Here is an 18,772-nt window from a genome sequence, read left to right as displayed (position 1 = left end):
TCGTTAACGTTCTCATATACGGGACACCCATGGCGGACGCAACGATGGCTCAAATCGCCAGCACAATGTCAGAAACAGTTCTGAATGACTGCCATTGTGATTTTAGGCGTCTTCATGCTCGTACTGGGATCGAAGACGGGGCGCGTGCTCCTGTATAACTGAAATACGTACCATGACCCGCGATTGTGGCTGCTTCTCATTTTTGGTATACCTCGTCGCGTAACACCTCTATGTTGCGGCGAAGCTGACCAGTCAAGTTCGCATTATCCGGCGAAGGCCAATTTTGAGATCGACAACGGAAGTTTGAGCCTATCGATTACTAAGGATGCCGGCCGTAAGCTTGGTCGAATTCAGAGTCAAATTAGCCAAAAAGTCAAAAGTCGAATTAACCAGAGTCAAATTAACGGAAGTCTACTTTTGTAGCAGTGGTAGTAGCTGTAGTAGCTGTAATAGATTACACTAAAAAAAAAAAAGAAAACATTTGAAGACCGGTTAGGAGCTGTCTACGGAAAGGGCGAAACACCCCCTTGTCTGAAAAGGCAGGCTCTAAATATCCTAGGGCTGACAAAAGAAGACACTTCCTGATTCTGCGTTATCTTCTTTGGACAGTAATTACTAGGTGGCAATAGCTAAGTTTCGAGGGCGTCGGTCCGCTGTCTTGTAGACTCGCGAATGTGCATTCGGTTGACCATTTCTCAAGAACTTTGTCAAACTTCCAGCGCGCCACTTAAAGGAGCGTGCCGACATGAGTGTCTTCCTTTTTTTTATTATTGCGCTATATGAAGGCTGAAGGCCTTTGACTCATATAATGGGTACTGGCTAGCGTCAGAACACGATAAAAAATTTGCTATCATGGTTGTTTCAAAAAAAAAAAAGTCTGTTTAGTTACCCAACAGGTGCATCCGTTGCGACTGCATGGACGATGCACTGACTTGCTTCATTGCCGTGATTGCTGTAGCGGCCACACGCAAGCGTAACCAGAAGCGCGCGCCTCACGTTACATGTCGCCTTTGTTTTTTATTCACTTATATAGACACTTTAGGCGCACTTCTGCTGTCGGCGTCGCCGGGAGGTTCCATATAGCGTTCAAGGGCAATGAAATCGTCGCCCCGCGCCGTATAGTGTATGTGCGAGTGAAAACGTGCGAGGGTGAGCCGGAAATCGCGGCTGAATTTTGCGTACGCAAAGGAGGAAAGCGAGGAGGAAGCGCGCCGTCTTCCGCCGCGCACAAGGCTCCGGGGCAGGCTAGGATGGAGGGGGTCGCGCTTTTTCCGGGCGGCCCGCGCGGCCGCGCGTTCCCGCTCTAGCCGCTGTATCTTGTCTCCCCGCTGTGTCCGCGTCGCAGATGGCTAATCTGCGACGGGGACTCAGTTCGCCGTGCGCTCCGTTTTCGTGGCCTAGTTCGCGTTGATGCGAGAGGCAGCGCGAAGGTCAATTCGGCTCGCTCCTGTTTACCGCGCTTCGCCACTCCAGCGTTTTGACAGAGAGTTATGAGATGTTTTCATGTTTTCTAGCGCGCGCGTGACACCATGTTTGTTGATTTAGTTAGTATGCCTATGTTTATAACCTCATACGGCCGATAAATCTAGTACTACCCTTACTTCGTATAGCTGTCCACTAATTTGATATCGCAATCGATGCTTCGCCTTTCGGGCGTAACTACGACTTTTTTTAATGGAGAACGCGCTCATACATAGGCTTATTGCTACGGCACGTGAGCAAGTTCGCTCGGTGTCTTGACTTCTCGAAAATGTCGACAACTATAGGCTCCACATTCAGATACCAACTTTAATATCACATGAAAACGTCTTTTAAGTACTGCACGATTTTCATACTTGTTTGAGTGCCATTATTTTCGTGCGTGCTGAAGTTCTCAAGGGTCCAAAGAGTTACGTCAGCGCTTTCTCAATATTTTTTTAGCAAGTAACATGGAAGCACGCGATGAACTTCGTCTAACCGCAGGCACGTTGCTCGAGGTGGTGGACTGATGGTAATAGAGAGGTGTGCGTGGTGCTGGCTGTGACAGACGCGTATTAGAAACACGGGCGCAGAGTTATAAGTTGGTGTATTTCTTGTTACCGTTGCAGAGCCGGAGATTGAGTTCCCAGAGTTCCGGGCTGGTGACTTGCAGTTCCAGAACCTGCAGCCGATCAAGTAAGTCATTACCCAAAGTGGCAAACTCTGAACTTGACAGGTTCCTCATTTACAGCACAGTATCTATGCCGATACTTAGAGCTTGACAAGGAAGCTCAAGAAGCACTTAAGGACCGCACAAAGAGCGATAGAACAAAAGATGTGTTAGCCGGAACGTTAAGAGAAAAAATAAGAGAGGTGTGGATCAGAGAGCAAGCGGCAATAGCCGATATTCTAGTCAACATGAACAGAAAAAAGAAAAGCGGGCGGGGGAGGGGCTGGGCAGGCCATGTAATGCGTGGTGCAGATAAGCGGTGGACCGTTAGAGTTACAGAATGGGTGCCAAGGGAAGGGAATTTTAATACAATTTAACAAAGTTTACTGTATATGGAAAAGGTTGGGGGAGCAGGTGGATCGGGCCCCTGGTCCAGGTCTCCGCTGGCCTCAGCAGCCCGTAGTGCTTGGTCGAGGAGTGCCACTTGGGCGTCCTTCTCCTCGCTGGCGAAGCAGGTCTCCCAATGCTCCGTTCTGAATTTTTGCGCCGAAATGTCAGACTTCATAATTTTGGGTGGCCCGAGCTCGCATTCCCACGCAATGTGGGCGAGAGGTAGCTTACTTTCACACCACGGGCAAGTGCCCACGTATGCGTTGGAGTGGATAGCATGTTTTAAGCGTAGGTGCAGATATGTATTTGTCTGCAGGCGGTGAAGGAAAGCGCAGTTGAACGCGACAGAAAATTAGGCAGAGTTACGAAATTAGAAAATTTGCAGGCGCAAGTTGGAATCATCTAGTGTTAGACAAAGGTCATTGGAGATCGCTGGGAGAGGCATTGTTCCTGCAGTGGACATGGCTGCAGTGGCGGATGAGGATCATCTACGGTGATGATATCACCCTATGGTGCAGCCAACGTTCTCTGGTGAAGCAAGAGCACACGTTACAACACCCACAACTGCACATCGCAGCTTGGTCTTGCACGATCTCTAGAAAAAGAAAACATGTAGTTGTAATGGACTAACGGGAGCCCCTAGCCAACCAAAAAAAACAGAATAATGTTGGCGATAAATGATCAACCCTTACCAAACGAAAGTCATACTCGTGTGCTCGCTTTCCGGTTGCAGGACAGCGATAAATAGAATGCATGGCACCAGAAACTGACCAACCGAAATAAAGGTATTCCCCACATGCTCTCGCGCATTTCCCGGAGGCATCAGAGAGCGCAACCGGAACACACAAGGAAAATCATGGAATCTCTTTTGTCAATGATAATGCATCAACTGCCATGTGTTGATGCCACCGAAATGCAAATACAGGAAATTCAAGCACTGCTCCTAGCCTGCCTCCGCACGGCTCTTCGGTTACCGCGGTTCGCCACTAACGTGAGACTGGAAGCAACGAGCCTCATTGAAGAGACGAGCACTGTGCATTTCAAAGCTTTAATGAGCAGGCTCCAGGCCTGCAATCAAGGCCCAGACATTCTACGGGACATGCGAGCACGCACACATCACCTTCCCGCGATTCCAGTACCAGTACCACCCTGGGATACAATACCCATAGAAGTCCAACCGACTCTTAAGAATATGAACCCCGATCGACACAACTGGTGGCTCCACCGTGTGAAAAATCTGGCAGCCTCAACAGCTTCCTCTCAAATTATAACGACATACTACACTGACGCTGAGGTTGACAGACGCGTGACACAGATATGTTTCATCGCATGCAATGAGTGCGTATCCCTGATCATTTGTTCATGCCAGAGTCTCTTCTACATCAGAAGCGGAGCTCATGGATACCTCTGAAGCCATCATGCTTACTTTCTTTTACTCGGCACAACATATCCTGATCAGAACAGATAACCAAGCATCAAGCAGAGTGTTGCGGGATAACAATCTGCCACGGCTTCTAGATACAAGCCTAAACCACATCTAGACGCACACCCGGACGTTGTGCAGATACTATGGACTCCTAACCACAAAAGGGTTGAGAGAATTGAAGTGGTCCATGCCAGCGCCGGCGAGCAAACGGGAGGTTCCCCTTTAACCTGGCCAGATGGCTCTGACCTTTGAGAGTGTACTCCATGCCCGGCTTTGCCCTCTCTTTAATCTTCCAGAAAACCCTGGTATTTACATATCGCTGCCATCCTGGGGCCGCAAAGTACTCAATATGTTTACGCTCTCTCTGGTCTGTCTGTTTCTGTCTCGGTTTAAGAAGCATGGTTGCCGGCTACAAGTGTCGGTTTCGTGTTCATTTGCTATAAATTGGAAATACACTTCTTTTCTAAATAGACGAACATAGGTAAGAACGTCTGGCCATCTGTTTTACAGTCATTATTTGCGTGCTGAACGTGCACAAGCAGTACGTGTACTTCCATGTGTTTCTGTAATGCAAGATATGTCGGTGAAAAGCATGAACTTCTTGACGAAGCCTTAAATTGTCAATGCAAATGCTCGATAGACCTGTTCGCACTAAGGCGCCTCTCATTACGTTTCTATTGCATTGTGCGGTTGCCTAAAGCGTGCTGAGAGGAGTCATTTTTTTATGAAGCATTGCCAACTGCTTTCTTGTCTTAATTTGCTGCCTTGTGATACATCCTTGCAGTAGGCTTCCCATCGCACCAAAGAGAGAGCCCATCGAAGACATCACTCTAGAGCCCGAGGTCAGCATATGCTACGAGAATGACAAGTGAGTTCTCAATCCGAATCGCCCTTCAACTGTCTTGTCTTTGTGTTTTCGAGGCAATTACGAAGAAAACGCTGCGTTTATGCTGCGGTTACATACATGCGCGCTGAAATCGAAGCGAGATGTCAGATACGACTACCCTGGTTTAGCGTTGCTGAGTATGGTAGGAGCATTAACTCCTCCGTGCGCTTTTGCCATGTAAACATGACAGCTGGATTGCTCATGTATTCTTTTGTCCATACTTTGTGTTTGTCTTCTTTGTTTGCGGGGCCGTCGCATGTTTCAGTGGACATATTTTCTTTTGTAGAACTTCCAGCGCGTCAGTTCTCGTTCTTGACATCATTAATCATTCATTGTTTGCGAGCATCGAACTTCGTATTCTGCTCCTTATATTCGGCCAGTGAATAGCTCGCGTAGAAAATTTCGGGGATTTCGTTTGTTCTAATCTGATAGAAATTGTTATTTTCAATCTGTAGAAAGTGGTCAATTCCTGATATCCAGAAATGATCCGTGTTTCATTATTCGCCTATATAATGCCCGTTGCGTTAATACATGGTCAGTCTGGAATACTTGAACGTTAAGAATGTTTATATTTTAGGACACTACCTTCGAATGGAACGCCATTATGACCATATTTTGGTTCAGCAGGCACGTGGGAATTACCAGTGCCCCATTTAGAAGGCCTGTGTACTGTGCTCGCACTGTGGGCGGCTCCAGAAAATTACCCACGCGTTCTCGTAGCAGTCAGCTTGACATAGAGCATGTAGGTTCGATGTAGCATAGCAGGATAACATCAGAGCATTAAGCTATAATCCTAATTTGCAACATAAGCTTTGGTTAGTAGGGCTGCACCGGGCGTTCTTTCATCTGATAACATGCCAGCGGGATTACGATAATTGTTAGATAAGTAAGGCCGTTGCAATTATCTTATGAATCTGGCCCTCGAAGTAAACGAACTCTTTCGCCTCGAACAGTCTCTACTCTAGTGGTCTGTGTGTCTGCTGCGCACTCCGTCACTGCAGTGAAACGTGCTCAGCAGGGAGGAATCCATCATTTAGAAAATAATGTTTGCCGTACTTACCAGCGGCGTCTCTTCGAGTTTAACAAAAACAAGTGATCATACGGGAGAGCTAGTACGTACGTGAAGTCTACTGACTTGTAACCTTTGCGACCCGAGAAAGGATATAGCCTGGATCGTTTCAGCTGTGAATTTCTGGTACCAGTCGCTCTTTTTTTCACCACGCGTAATTTTTCCCGTGTCGCCTCATGTCTATGCAATAATCGAGAACAGAAAACAGTTGTTTGTGCGTTTGGTTTAACGGGACACCATGAAGTACTTTATACTTCGTATCTTCGTATGAATTTCGCTAGAAAATGTTTTGGAGAATGTATGCAAAAAAAAAAGGCGAGTGAGGAAGTTTGCATCAGACGCGTAGTTTGCATCATCCCCAATGACCCATAGCAACTACCAGTAGTGAGCGAGAAACCAGAGGCATCTATAAGTTTATAACAACAGTAGGTGCCACCTGAACCGCGCGATACTCTCGGCTTGGCTCGGCTACGTTTTGAATTCTTGGCTACCTACCGTCGCCCAAACAGCGGTGGGAAAGGGGACGCTTGTGCGCTTTCAAGGAGACTCACATTTTTTGAGTTCGAGTCGTAGGTGAACGTCAGGGGGTGCTGCGTACTCGGCGCGCGGTTCGTCTTTGTGCGAATACCGCTCAGCGGTAATACTTAGGCCCGGACGTCAGGGAACAGCACGCCCTGTTTTCCAGTGCTAAACGAAAGTTGGCGAAAAGTAGCCCACTTTTTCGCTTTAAATTTGGTGTCGGAAATAGTATAGGATAGGAAATGCCGATTGCCGCTCGCCCCTCCGCGCCGCTGCAATCTGACTAGCCTGGGTCCCCGGAATCGTGTTTCGTTTCGAGGTCCTTTCCAGCCGGGCGCATTAGTGGCGCCATCTAGGCAACGAGGTGTACATCGCAAGAGACAGTACTGAAAGAGACCCAAACGAAGTTTCGCTAGACCATTCTGCTTGACGACCTCGTTAATCATGAGTTTTCTTTATTTTCTTTTTTTGTTGCCGTATATGTATTGGTTCAAGCTACACGCATACAAATATTAGTGCAAGAACGTTTTCTGTAATATATACAGGGAAGAGGGATTGCAATGAATCCTGATTCGGTAAATAATTACATGGGGTGTGATTGGTGGTGCGTACGTGCGAATTTGCAAGTACCGTAAGTGACCTGTGTGTGCCCCTAGTTGACAAATTTTTTTTGTTTTCTTGTAGCATGGATGGGAAAATTAGCTCATGTAGAAAGTTGACCACCTTGCTCTTGACTATTATTAATAGTAAGGGGAGCGGTTCGGGTATCAAGCTCTAAACCCGCACACTGGCACAGAGGGGTGCCGTCGCGGAATGCTTCGTTTTAAATTTTATCACTTGTGGCAGTTCAACGAGCGTGTAAATCTCAGTGATGGTTCAGAATCCGTTGAATGGTACGGCAGCAAACGAGATGTGCGACATTGCGCTCACAAGTTGCACGCAGTTTTCGCAACTGTCACCGCTTTTTTTCGTTCCTTCTTTTGCTTCTACAGCGAAGCTGTATATCGCCAGGGCATTTCCGTTGTCCTTCGTCGGCGAACAACCCACGAACTAGCTCGTTGGCGCCACTCGGCGCAACCGCTAGAACGCGCTCGGGCCTAGTTCGTCGTCGTCGGCTTCTTGCACAGCTGGCTCCGTTGCCGCTCATCATTCCAGCGTAGAATTTCATTTCCCTGCTGTCGTCGTAAAAGGGAGGCCGGGTTAATTTTTTATTATTATTATTTGCGGTGGTATGAACCATTGCTTAAGGGGGTATGAGCCATTATTCATTGCCCTACGTGACGGGCGCATTTAATAACAGAGGTGGTGCGAGAATTTGTGTGGCCTACCTATCGTCACGATAACCGCCGAGCAGGATAATAAATATGTTCGTACCTTTGTTCATGATTCTATGTCACCTCCGTGTCGTCTGCTAAGCAGCTTCGCTGGTGATCCACCTTCCCAGAGGGGAATGGCTCATGTTCCTTTTGTGCGTGCGTGCGTGTGTGTGTGTGTGCGTGCGTGTGTGCGTGTGTGTGTGTGTGTGTGTGTGTGTGTGTGTGTGTGTGTGTGTGTCTATAAAACTTGCATTGTTCGTAGATGCATGAAACGAATCATGCGCTGGACGTCGCCGAGACGCCCTACAGAAGCATCTTGAAGGGAACGTCATAAAGTCAGATTAGTTTGGTGACTTACTTTATCCGAGCCTCGACTTGCGTTTATTTACCGTAAATAGTTTGTTTACTGAGAGAAGGTATGAAGGCAAAATTTTCTTTGAATTTTGTGCCTTAACCGCAGCACCGGCATCTAAGTATTACCCCACGGAATGCAATGTACGTATTTCGGGCCGCTTTTGTGTGGGAAAAGTTCTCAAAACTCACTACGCGTAGTCTGATTTCTTTATAAAGAATGCGCTCACTGCATAAGATTCGTGTTCTCGGTGTTCCATAAGCATAATTTATAGCTATAACTTAACGTACCAGTTCTCCTTCGTGCCCTTTTATACACAGGGGAAAAAAAAAAAGCATCGGCTGTGTCTCGGTATCGGTGCTATGTTTCAAATGGAGACGTCGTGGTGGCCCTTAAGAGATCAACGCTGGAATGTTGTAAATGCGTTTTCCTTTTGTATCTGACTGCAGATGCAACAACAAGCGCAAGTCGCGAGATGACACCGAGGAAGAGTGTGACCAGGATCCTCGGAAGAAACGCAAAGACGATGAGTTGGACCTCCTCCGAAGAATCTTGAAGGTACGCCTGCGGCTTTGTCTTCGGGAAGCCAAACCAGTGCTGAAATTTTCTAATACTTGCGCGATTCGGCTTTATTAATAATAGAGAAGGTGCGCGTCGTGCAAGAAGTATTGATCTTTCAAACCATTTCGTTCCACACCTGTGCTTGTCTGTCGTCGAATGAAGAAGGCACCGCTTGCTTACTTTCACCGCCGTTATCGTAACGCACCCATTACATTCGATTCCGGAAACGTCAGACCGAAAGGTTTATATTAGCACCCCAAAGCTACATTTAGGTGAGAGAAGTGAAGAGTTGGGCGTATATTTCGCCCCATTCGGCTCCCACAGAAATGCGATCACATACCACTGGGAATATAACCTTTCAAATCATCTGGAGCCAATGCTGAAAGGCAAGTGAGAGTTGGTAATTAGTACAGTATGTATTTGGTAAGCTAAGCTTTATGGAAGAAGCAACTTGTGAAATTCAGTTAATAGATGCGCTGTTGGGAGTCTCCGTTCTTGCGTGCGGTTGCAAGGTAAAAGGACATTTAGGACTCATTAACACACAGGATATGAGAGAGAGAAAAAAGTGTCGCGTCAACTTTATTAACTAACTGATATTTGTTGAAGCCGTCGGATTTTAATTTGTGGGACTTTTCGTTTACGTTCCTACTTTAATTGGCATTATTCCCCGGATTTGAATGTCGCTCTTCTTGGCACGTCGGCTACGGTGCCTTGAATATTTATTAATCTCAAAAGAACGAAAAGGTGCACATGGCGTCGACATTTAGCTAGTAAACTGCGTTGGTAGGAGACGAATTTTGATGTTTCCTTACTATTACTTTGAAGTGATTTTTGCAGACCTGATGAATATTTCCTCGTGACATTACGGAACGAGATATACCGGCTCATTCCGCAGGAAAACATTTTAAATATTTCTTTTTCTTGACATTACTAACGGTGCTAGAAACAATCAAAATTCTAAGGGTTAGCTTTTGTGGGGATGAAAACTCGCGGCGATGATTTTTCAGTAGGTGGCATTATCTTCAAGTCCACAACTGATGAGAAAATTTATAGCTCCTGTTTTATAGTGTATTATAGAAAAGCTTGTAGTTTTCCTGTTCAATGCTATTGTGTATCGGCAGTTAAATTTCGTGTTTCCTAGATAAACTTATGGGTGTGGCTGAGGCAGGCCAAACTGCAAAAGTATATTCAAACTTTGCTTATATCGACGTACAAAACTACACCTTTGAGTTCAGTGGAGCGTTCAACACAGCATAAAGCTTTGATGAAATATGACAAATAAACTCAGTGCCCTTCCACTCCGTGAAGAAGGATGACCAGTGAAGCTGTATATGCTGGCCCCTTAACGCTTGCTTCACCTCCTGCGCGGACCGGCCCGGCATTGCACTATCTTCGGGATCGGCACATGTATAAGGAGGGCTTAACGCCTGGTTCACTTCCGCCGCGGGTCAGCCCGGCATTGCGCTATCTTCGGGATCGGCCCACGTATGGGGAGTGCTTAACGCCTGCGTCACGTCCACCGAGGGTCGGCCCGGCATTGCACTATCTGCAGCTGGGAAAAGGGTTTGTATATGAATTTCCGTGTAACATAACTATATTTTCTCTATGTTCGGATTACAATCCGATTCTGTAATTTCCCTAGGTTGTGTATAAGCCGTACTTTACGAATTTCGTCACACACGTTACTTGAGAAATTCTATTAGTGCAATTACGCACTTGCGCCAGGCGGAGGTCCTACAAGAATGGGGATGTATACTGCACTTGCGCAGGCATGCGTGCGCTCGTTACAAACGTGTGCACACAATGTATCTCTCCTTGATGCGTGGGTGCTCTGTCCGTCGCATCTGTCGCACCGCTTGTGGTGCGATCGTAATCGACATTATGGCAAACACTGTCCAACAACAGTTCTCTCACGGCAGCTGGAAAAGGTCTTTGTGTTTGAGTTTACACGTAACAAAATTATGCGTTCTCGTATATTAGAATTACAATCCGAAACTGTCATGTCTGTAGCTTTTGTGTGAGTCGTACGTTGCGCTTTTTCTGACGCAGTTTACTTACTCCTAAACATTAGTTCAATAAGGCGCTTGCTGGACTCCCTAGCAGAATGAGGATATATGCTGCACTTCCGCACGCGTGCGTGCGCGCCTGACGTACGTCGCTTGTGGTGGCGGTGCTTGTGTAACGTCGTCTAATGACACCTGGAGTGGTGGTACTTGTCTAACGTGCACATTAGCTTCGCTTTACATCCGCTTTACAGAGTGGAATGGAGGCGGATTTTTCTTTTTTATTGGCCGGCACGCGTGGGCCCACACGCACCTTGTTGGCCTAAGTATACGTATCTCCCTTTTTCGGGGAGTTGCGTGGGCGTGCCTTGGTGGGCAGCCACTGCGCGGGTAATCTACACACGACGCTATCTATAATTTCATGATATTGTATTTTTTTTCCTTCTCCATGTGCAGCGCGGTAATGTGTAATTTTCGCGGGAAAGCCAACTTATAAAGTCTTATGGTGTCGTGCGGAGCTCTGTCTATCGAGTGAGGATAGGATTTTATTTTGATATAGCCGTTCAGTTTGTTATGTGTTATCACTGGAGCTTTACAATGCTGGGAAATTGTTCCATGTGATAACTTGATTTAGCCAGGTTTGATAAAACCAGGTTTTATTGTAACCGCAGTGGTAGCTCTGAAAGTAAGCGTGAAATATTCTGCAGTCCACTGCCCTATCGCCCGTAGCAGAGAGTGCTCGGTAGTATGCTAAAATTACGGATGTAATATAACGCAACCTGGATGGCTAGTCATGTACTCGCTTACAGGGATAGGGGAGGCGAAAACAACAATATTAACGCGTTAAAAAGTATTTAGCACTTTTGCCCGAAAGGCGAAGCATTCACAGTGGTAGCAAAGCTTGGTGTTACGCTTGGACATATCGGACGATTTTCTCAGTATACGCGGGTGCGACAAGTTGCCGCAACGCAGCGCGCAAGGCAACTCCTGCATTGCGTGCCCGATGTCCTCCTCGCTTGCTGCTCGGTACAGTGCTGAGACAACCGCGGCGTCTACTGCGGCGTCGGGCACACGAATGGCGAATACACACGAGCGCCGCAACGCATCTCTACGGCGTCCGCCAAAGGCGTCTACTACGGCGGCCGCCATTCGCGTGCCCAACGCCATAGTAGACGCTGTGGTTGTCTCCACTCTGTACGGAGTGGCGGACGAGGAGAACATCGAGGTACCCTACTCCTGATGGGCAGAAGGAACAACGCCCTGGCAGCTACCAAGCACGTCACAATGCTGTCGGGATGAGCGCCACCAATGGCGTTGCAGGCGTCTCTCCTCGATGGTGCACGCGATGACACCGACGGCGAACCGTCGGCGTTGGTCAGCGCTCAGAGATATAGTAGATAACACTTGCTTGGTATTGGCTGATCAGACCAGGACATAGACACAGCAGTTCAGCAGAAACGTTAGTGCGCACATAGTTTGCATCCGCACAGCGTTCATGCCAGCGACGGAAAGCAGAACGTTGCGATTGCTCCGCCACATAGGCGATTGAGCTTACCGTTGACGTATGTCCGCGTCGCCTCATCGTTTTTTTTTTTTTTTACAGTTAAGCGATTTCCGCGTATCTGGAGACCTCTACTCCTCCGCGCGCGATCCGCGCATGCGCTGTCAGCCAGACAGTATGACGACAGTGGCAATGGGCCTTGAGAGTCTGCGTAATTCTTGCTATATAATATCATAAATCGTTGGGCCAAAATTTCTGGCACCCTTAAAAGCTTTAGCACGCTTTGTACAGCGTGCAACGACATTGCATCAGCGCCACTTCGCTGGCCTTGAAGAGCACTGGTACTGGCGCCAGTAAAACTACATCACTTTCAGAGTGTGAACCCCAATATTGTTTTGAAATTTTCAATTGTCTGAGCTAAATGATTTAAGATAAAAAAGGCATATGCTGTGAAACGTTTCATAACTGTTCTTGCAAATTGCAACTAGTAAAAAATTATAAGGAATAATTCAGTCAAGGCCATACAATCTGGTCATGCCAACTTTGCTGTTTTGGTAATGTAGCATTGACCTTGCACACTGAAGCGTATATACGAAACATCATGGTGATCGCAAAGATTCGCCTGGAGGGTCCATATAATTGCTATTGCAATAAAAGCCACGTGAACAAGCACTCATGCATAGTATAAACTTTCTTACTTCAAGACAAATTAGGGTGACTGGGCTTAAAACTGACTGTTGAAAGGGAGAACACACTTTGGTAGGATGTACTTTTCATAATATCTCCACAGTTTGGCCAAGTGTTCAGCTATTGTCGAGAAATATGACAAGAATAGTAGTAGTAGTGTCGATGTGGTTTCTTTTCTAGATGCAAACATGCCTCAGATGTCAAGAGAATGCTTCCTGTTGATCACTGAATTGCTTTTGGTGTCCCTGCTCAGCTGTCAACTGTCTGGCTTAACTTTCAGTATGCTTCCTGTGCTCCATAATTGTTCAATTACCTATTTTCTCGGTTATCAAGACCATTTTCTGTAGAGATACTAGCAGTAATCAAAGTTATATTGTTCCATGCATAGGTGGAGGAGGAGACACTCGAGCTGGAGAAAAAGCGAGCCCAGGAGGAGGCTGAAATCATGAAGGCTACTATGAACTTCCTCGAGGCTGCCACCAACTTCATGCAGCGTGAGAGAGCAGAACGGCCCCGCACAGCACAATCGACGCAGGGCCCTTCTTCATCTCGACCCCAGACGTCATCGGGGTCCTCCTACTGCAACGGCGTTGGTGGCTTGCCCGTTGTGGGTGCGCCACTCTACACTACACAGCCGTCCTTCTATTCCTCGTCTCCTGTAGACTCACCTGGCAAGACTGACCCGTGAGCTGAAAGGGCATGGCACCGCTCCCTGGGGTGACAAAAAGTAGGCGGCAGTTTTTACATCGTAAAACGAGAAAGAGACTGCAGAGCAGTGTCAGCTTTCTGGCTGCTCAATTCTACCAGCCGCGAGATGCGCCGAGGATAGAGGATACCTGTGAGAGTGCCCCACTCACTCGCCCCCACCCAAGGCTCCAGCGAACATAGTGCTAAAGGAGGTGTGTGTGGAAGGGCGATGGCGAGGAAGGGTGACGTGCCTCCAGTCATGCCCAACTATTCTACCACCACAACATACATACATGGTCGAAGAGGGCTTGCGGGGATCTTGTACAGTGACTTTCGCATTTCAGGGACACCTGGACAGTCTCTTGAGATGCCTTCCAGTCATACCCATGTGGCCACTGTGGGAAGCATGGCCAATTCTGTGCTGCAATGGTCAGGCGAAGCAAAAATGGCAGCTTATGCGTTGACTCATCGAGTCGTGGATGACTGCACGTTTTGTCCAATAACGTGTACCCTGCCTTCCTGTTTGTTTGTTTGACTGTTTGTTTGTGATCTATGTTTTGATGAGAACTAAGGCGTTTCATTCGTGTCTCGTTTGCAGGAGAAGTCTGCTAGAGTACCATTAACTGTGCTGAATAGTTCCTGAGTATGCACATTATCCTATGGATATTGCTTCGCTGTGACCATCGTAATGTGACCATGTCAAACTGAAGAGGTTGGCAGTATGGTAGAACTGTGGGGTAACATCTAGCTTAATGAAAGCTTGCCGTGAAGATGGGTACTGTCTCTCGACTGTGCAATGCTGTCAGGAACCATCTGACATAAGCTCTTTAACGTGGGATGGTGATATAGGCACATTGATTATGCTGCAATATGCAAGTGTAGTGTATGCAGAACATTAATAGTGAATTTTTTTGTATTTATTTAATTGTTGCTGCTATTTAAGCAGTTATTCAAAAGCATTAAAGCAAATGCAATATTTTATATTTTCAAAAGCATAGGCTGTCAAATGCTTTGTGAATATTCATTATTTTGTGAAATTAAGTTTCTTATAGCAGATTGCCATCCTCTCGGAATATATTTTTAAAATTGAGTGAACTTGTAAACTCTTGCTTCAGGAAAAATGCATTGATGTTAGTGTATGATAAAGTTTGAGAAGTCTGCATTGTGCCTACAGGTATTATAGTCCTTGAGTGTCAAAATGAGAAGGAAAACTGATGCTGTCAATCTTAAAATGAGTCAAGGATATAGGAATTGATAGAATATATTCAGGCCATTCATTCTGTTAGCCTTTGTGAAATTTCGTCTAAGCCAGTTCTGTCTTCTATCAGTATTGTTTGAGTGAGTGGCGACTAATATTTAAAAAGTAATGACTATAAGAAAAATTTATTATAGGCTGAACACTGGCTGAAGAGCCTGTAATGTTCATCACTATATGGTTACACACGGTTTGTTAAGTAGCAACATCAGTTTTATTTTAACTGTTGGTCATATATCATCTTGCTTATTTCATGATACATAAAGCATACCATCAGGTATAGACAGATGCATCAAATGCAGTCTTTAGACAACGTTTCACAAGGTAATAGTTAGCCCTCTTATAGGGAATACACCTCCTTAACAATATGTCTCATACTGCTGCATATTTTTTGTACTCTCAACAAGAAAAGCGACTAATTTGATCACATAACTTAGTTGCCATGTGCTATATTGCACATTTTTTTGACAGTTTAAATGTGGCCTCTTGCTGAACGTAGCATTTCTTTAGTAACTGCTAGAATCAAATGCTAAAGGAATATTACATCTCTTTTCATTGTAGTGACGATTTTTGTTTTATGGCTATCAGACAAATGAATGTACAGCATAATTTAATGTATGCCATATTCACGTTCCACAAACAGTCAAGCGGGGCTTTTGAAAGGACATATGGTGAGACAAGTTTTCGAGCAATGATTCAGTGTTGTTGGGACTGCCAAACTCGTAAGAAATGTCTGGTGTAAGCCACCTTTCTCCAAACCACTTTAAGTGGCTGGCGCCAGGTGTTCTACGGCTCTGGGAGACCATAGAAAGGCTGCCTTGAGTGTGTGTAGCTTATCTCATAGCCAGTAATTTATATTAGGCATGTCAACTTTCTAACAGGAAGCACACTGGGAGACTATTATTCAATGCGCCACTCTAGCATTACACAAGAAGTTCGCGGGTGTGGTGGTTTCTTTCCTGATGCTCTCAGAATAAACTGATATATATATAAATAGCTATACATGCAGTAAATACTTATAGACGATGATGTTATGTGTCTGCTTTAGCTGGTTTTAGGCAATGCTTTCTTCCCCCTGAATGCTATCAGTAGCTTGCTGCTTCAGTGGTGAGCTACAATGGTCTGTATCAAAATATACTGTTGCCATTGTTGTGGAATGCTGTTGACATTGAGTGAAAGAATGGCACTGAAGAGGGCAGCCCCTTAGCAGGCACTCTGAGCCAGTCTATTGCCAAGCTACTAAATGTCTTCTTGAGGAAGCCTGTTGACCACATGCTGCTTGTATATGGAAAATGTATTTGCATGCAAGAGGTCTGGGCGCAACATTGCTAACATTTCAAAAGTTGTATAAAATGTGACAATTTACCTTGTTAAATGAATCTGTAGCACTATGTTCTTGTCTGCCAGAATTTCACAGCTAAGTCGAGCTTCTTTAACTATAGTGAAAGTATCCTATGAACATTGCTTTACATTTTGTTTCCACTGTAAAATTTGTCTTAAAAAATGTGTACCAAGTACAGTTGCCAGAGAGGCTATTTCTTTTACTGGTTAGATTCTACCACGTAATGTTTTAATAATTGATTTCATTGCAGTTTCATAGAGTATTTTCATTTGTTTTGCTTAGTGTCTTTACAGCCAGCACAAGCCTCAGAACACCATTTCATGTTTGTTATGGGACACTATGTTCCATGCTATTTCTTTTCTGCGTGTGCTGATAAATGTTCTTTACTTTTCTTTTGAATAGGCATTGTCATGTGGAACAACATTGCATCGCATTTGAAAATTTTTAAGTGTAAGTATCTGTGAAGAAAAAAGTCACAGCAGATTTGTGGTTGCAAAGGCTTGCAGTATGTTAACAGGATGTGTAAATATTTATTAGAGATGTAATGTGCCAGAAAAGTTCACAGTTACGAATGGCAATTTCTTCTGACCTTCATTCACAATGCAGCATTTTGGAATGTGTATAACCAACTATTTCTTCGGCCCCTGTGAACAACTTATGTGGTTTGAAAGTTGCGTAGTGTCCAGTGGTTGCCTCCAAGTCTGCCCGTGCTATTCTTGAAAACCCTGCTTGCGTCGTTGGGCACTAGACGAACTTGCACTTGCGCACAAACCTGTATTGCTTGTTTTATGCTTCCAATAAGTAAACAAAGTTCTCTTTGCAAGTGTTTATGCGTTTACTTGTGTAATTTATTGCATGTATGTACCATTGTGATGTATGATGTATTTTAGCACTCATACTTGCTCTCTTTAATGTTAGCACAAATTTAGCCTTCCCTCTTTGTTACATGTAGGGCAGTCTGCAGATGTCTGACTGCACAGCAAATAGATTAAGAGAAATGTCATTTTTTAGGATTTCACATTTGCATAAATGCTGCAAATCCAAGCAAGTTTCGCTCTAATTTCAGCATACTTAAATGCAGTATGCGATAGGTATGATATTCTAAAGGAATTTAGTTATAAATCTTGCATATTCCCAATTAAACAGTTAACAGATGCTATGTACTATTTCTAGGGAAGGACGAAAGATTCATGGGGAAGAAAACTATAATGGTTTTCCATGGTCACAAATTGTGTAACACTATTATAGTCGATTCAGGACACTGAGCTTACAGCCTGTGCACTTACTGGCTATGAAGCATTTTCAAGTTATTACATAAAATGAGTGGTTTCCTGTTTTCCAAGTTTGTGTTCTATTTCAGCCTGATAGTGTGCGGAATTTCTGGCATGGCTAGCGATGCCTTTTGTGAGAGAAGGCCTACGAGATATTGTATCAGGATGTCTTATGCAAAAGTAGGACGATTTAAATTTCACCCATCTTAACATCTGCTATACCTCTCTGCTGGCCTGGGGATACTGCAGCTTCTTTTAGGTTTGTGCAGCCCGGACCAGGATGATACTTATATATTTGTAGGAACTGAACATTTTTCACAATTTTCAGAGCTTTTGCTGGGACACTTTTTTTCTTTGATATTTGAAACTACCCCATCGTTTGGTTTCCACCTAAGCTTATTAAAAAGTTTTAATCGGCAGAGAACATCTTTTTCATGTTATCTTAGGTTTTCTAACTCATGCAGTAACCTTGAATATACATTTCTTGCACAGGAAAGTTGTATTCAATTATTTGTTCAAAATATATGGTCTGAGGTACGGAAAATCTTTAATGAGGCTCTTTACTTGAGCTCTCCTTGTATGTAATTCTCAACAACCTAAACACAATAGACATGCAACTGCAGCGTTTACAGGACAAAATTTTTCACAGCTTCTCACATGTATAAACACAGCTTCTAAATACACCAATTATCATGCATTTTGAAAGCACTGCAACAATATTTTCCCCATAAAGCAGAGGCATATAAGCTGCTCCACGGTGTGAGGCGAAGCAACAAGCTCCTAGTTGGGGCCAAGAGATTTAAATCAACGATAGTGTAAATCCATACATCCAATGTCATAACCAGACTGATCAACTACTGAAAAAGACAAAACTGAGGTTTACGCATTTCACAAGCTCTTAATGAGCCTGTTGTAAGGTTGAAAGGCCAAAAAGCAAATGCACTTTGGCCAGCACATCGCATCATGTAGTCTCTTCTGTAGTACCTGCATGCACTCATACTTTGTTCAACTTTCTAATAAGTACTTACAATCAGACACTCTTTGAACATGTGCAAGTACATGAAGAGAGAATGGGGTTGTTTTTCTGGGGTTTCCGAGAAGTCTCGTCAATCCAAACAAAAATTATGGCGTATGCTAACGCTTTAATTGAAGCAAGGATAGCGAAACACGACGAGAAAATACTATGGAAATAAAAGCTTAAGTAAGTCTAACCTGTAGCAACATGTAGATTGTTGCTATGGAAACAAGCATCAGAATATCTTTCATATTGCTGTATATAGCTCATTGATCACTTCTACACACTCAGTTTCCTACCACTTTGCTCACATAGGCAGCCAGTGGACTGACCGAATGCGGTGGCATTTTCATGCTTGGGCAAA

The 18,772-nt window shown here is 44.9% G+C and overlaps 1 protein-coding gene across 2 annotated transcripts in view; it reads left to right on the top strand.

Annotated features, from left to right (window-relative positions):
• The window catches only part of LOC126530824 (uncharacterized), a 145,000-nt gene extending 128,050 nt beyond the window's left edge, over positions 1-16,950 (top strand). For both annotated transcript variants that reach the window (XM_050178116.3, XM_050178117.3), the window contains exons 3-6: positions 2,088-2,154; positions 4,729-4,812; positions 8,536-8,644; positions 13,227-16,950. In XM_050178116.3, the coding sequence (XP_050034073.1) occupies positions 2,088-2,154; positions 4,729-4,812; positions 8,536-8,644; positions 13,227-13,526 (560 nt within the window). In that variant the 3' untranslated portion in view covers positions 13,527-16,950. The remainder of the gene's footprint in view (positions 1-2,087; positions 2,155-4,728; positions 4,813-8,535; positions 8,645-13,226) is intronic.
• Positions 16,951-18,772: the final 1,822 nt, after the last annotated feature.

This window comes from Dermacentor andersoni, chromosome 5 (genome assembly GCF_023375885.2).
Source record: "Dermacentor andersoni chromosome 5, qqDerAnde1_hic_scaffold, whole genome shotgun sequence".
Taxonomy (NCBI): Eukaryota; Metazoa; Arthropoda; class Arachnida; order Ixodida; family Ixodidae; genus Dermacentor; species Dermacentor andersoni.
The sequence above is the reverse complement of the archived record's forward strand: the minus strand, read 5'-3'. Positions and strand labels throughout refer to the sequence as shown.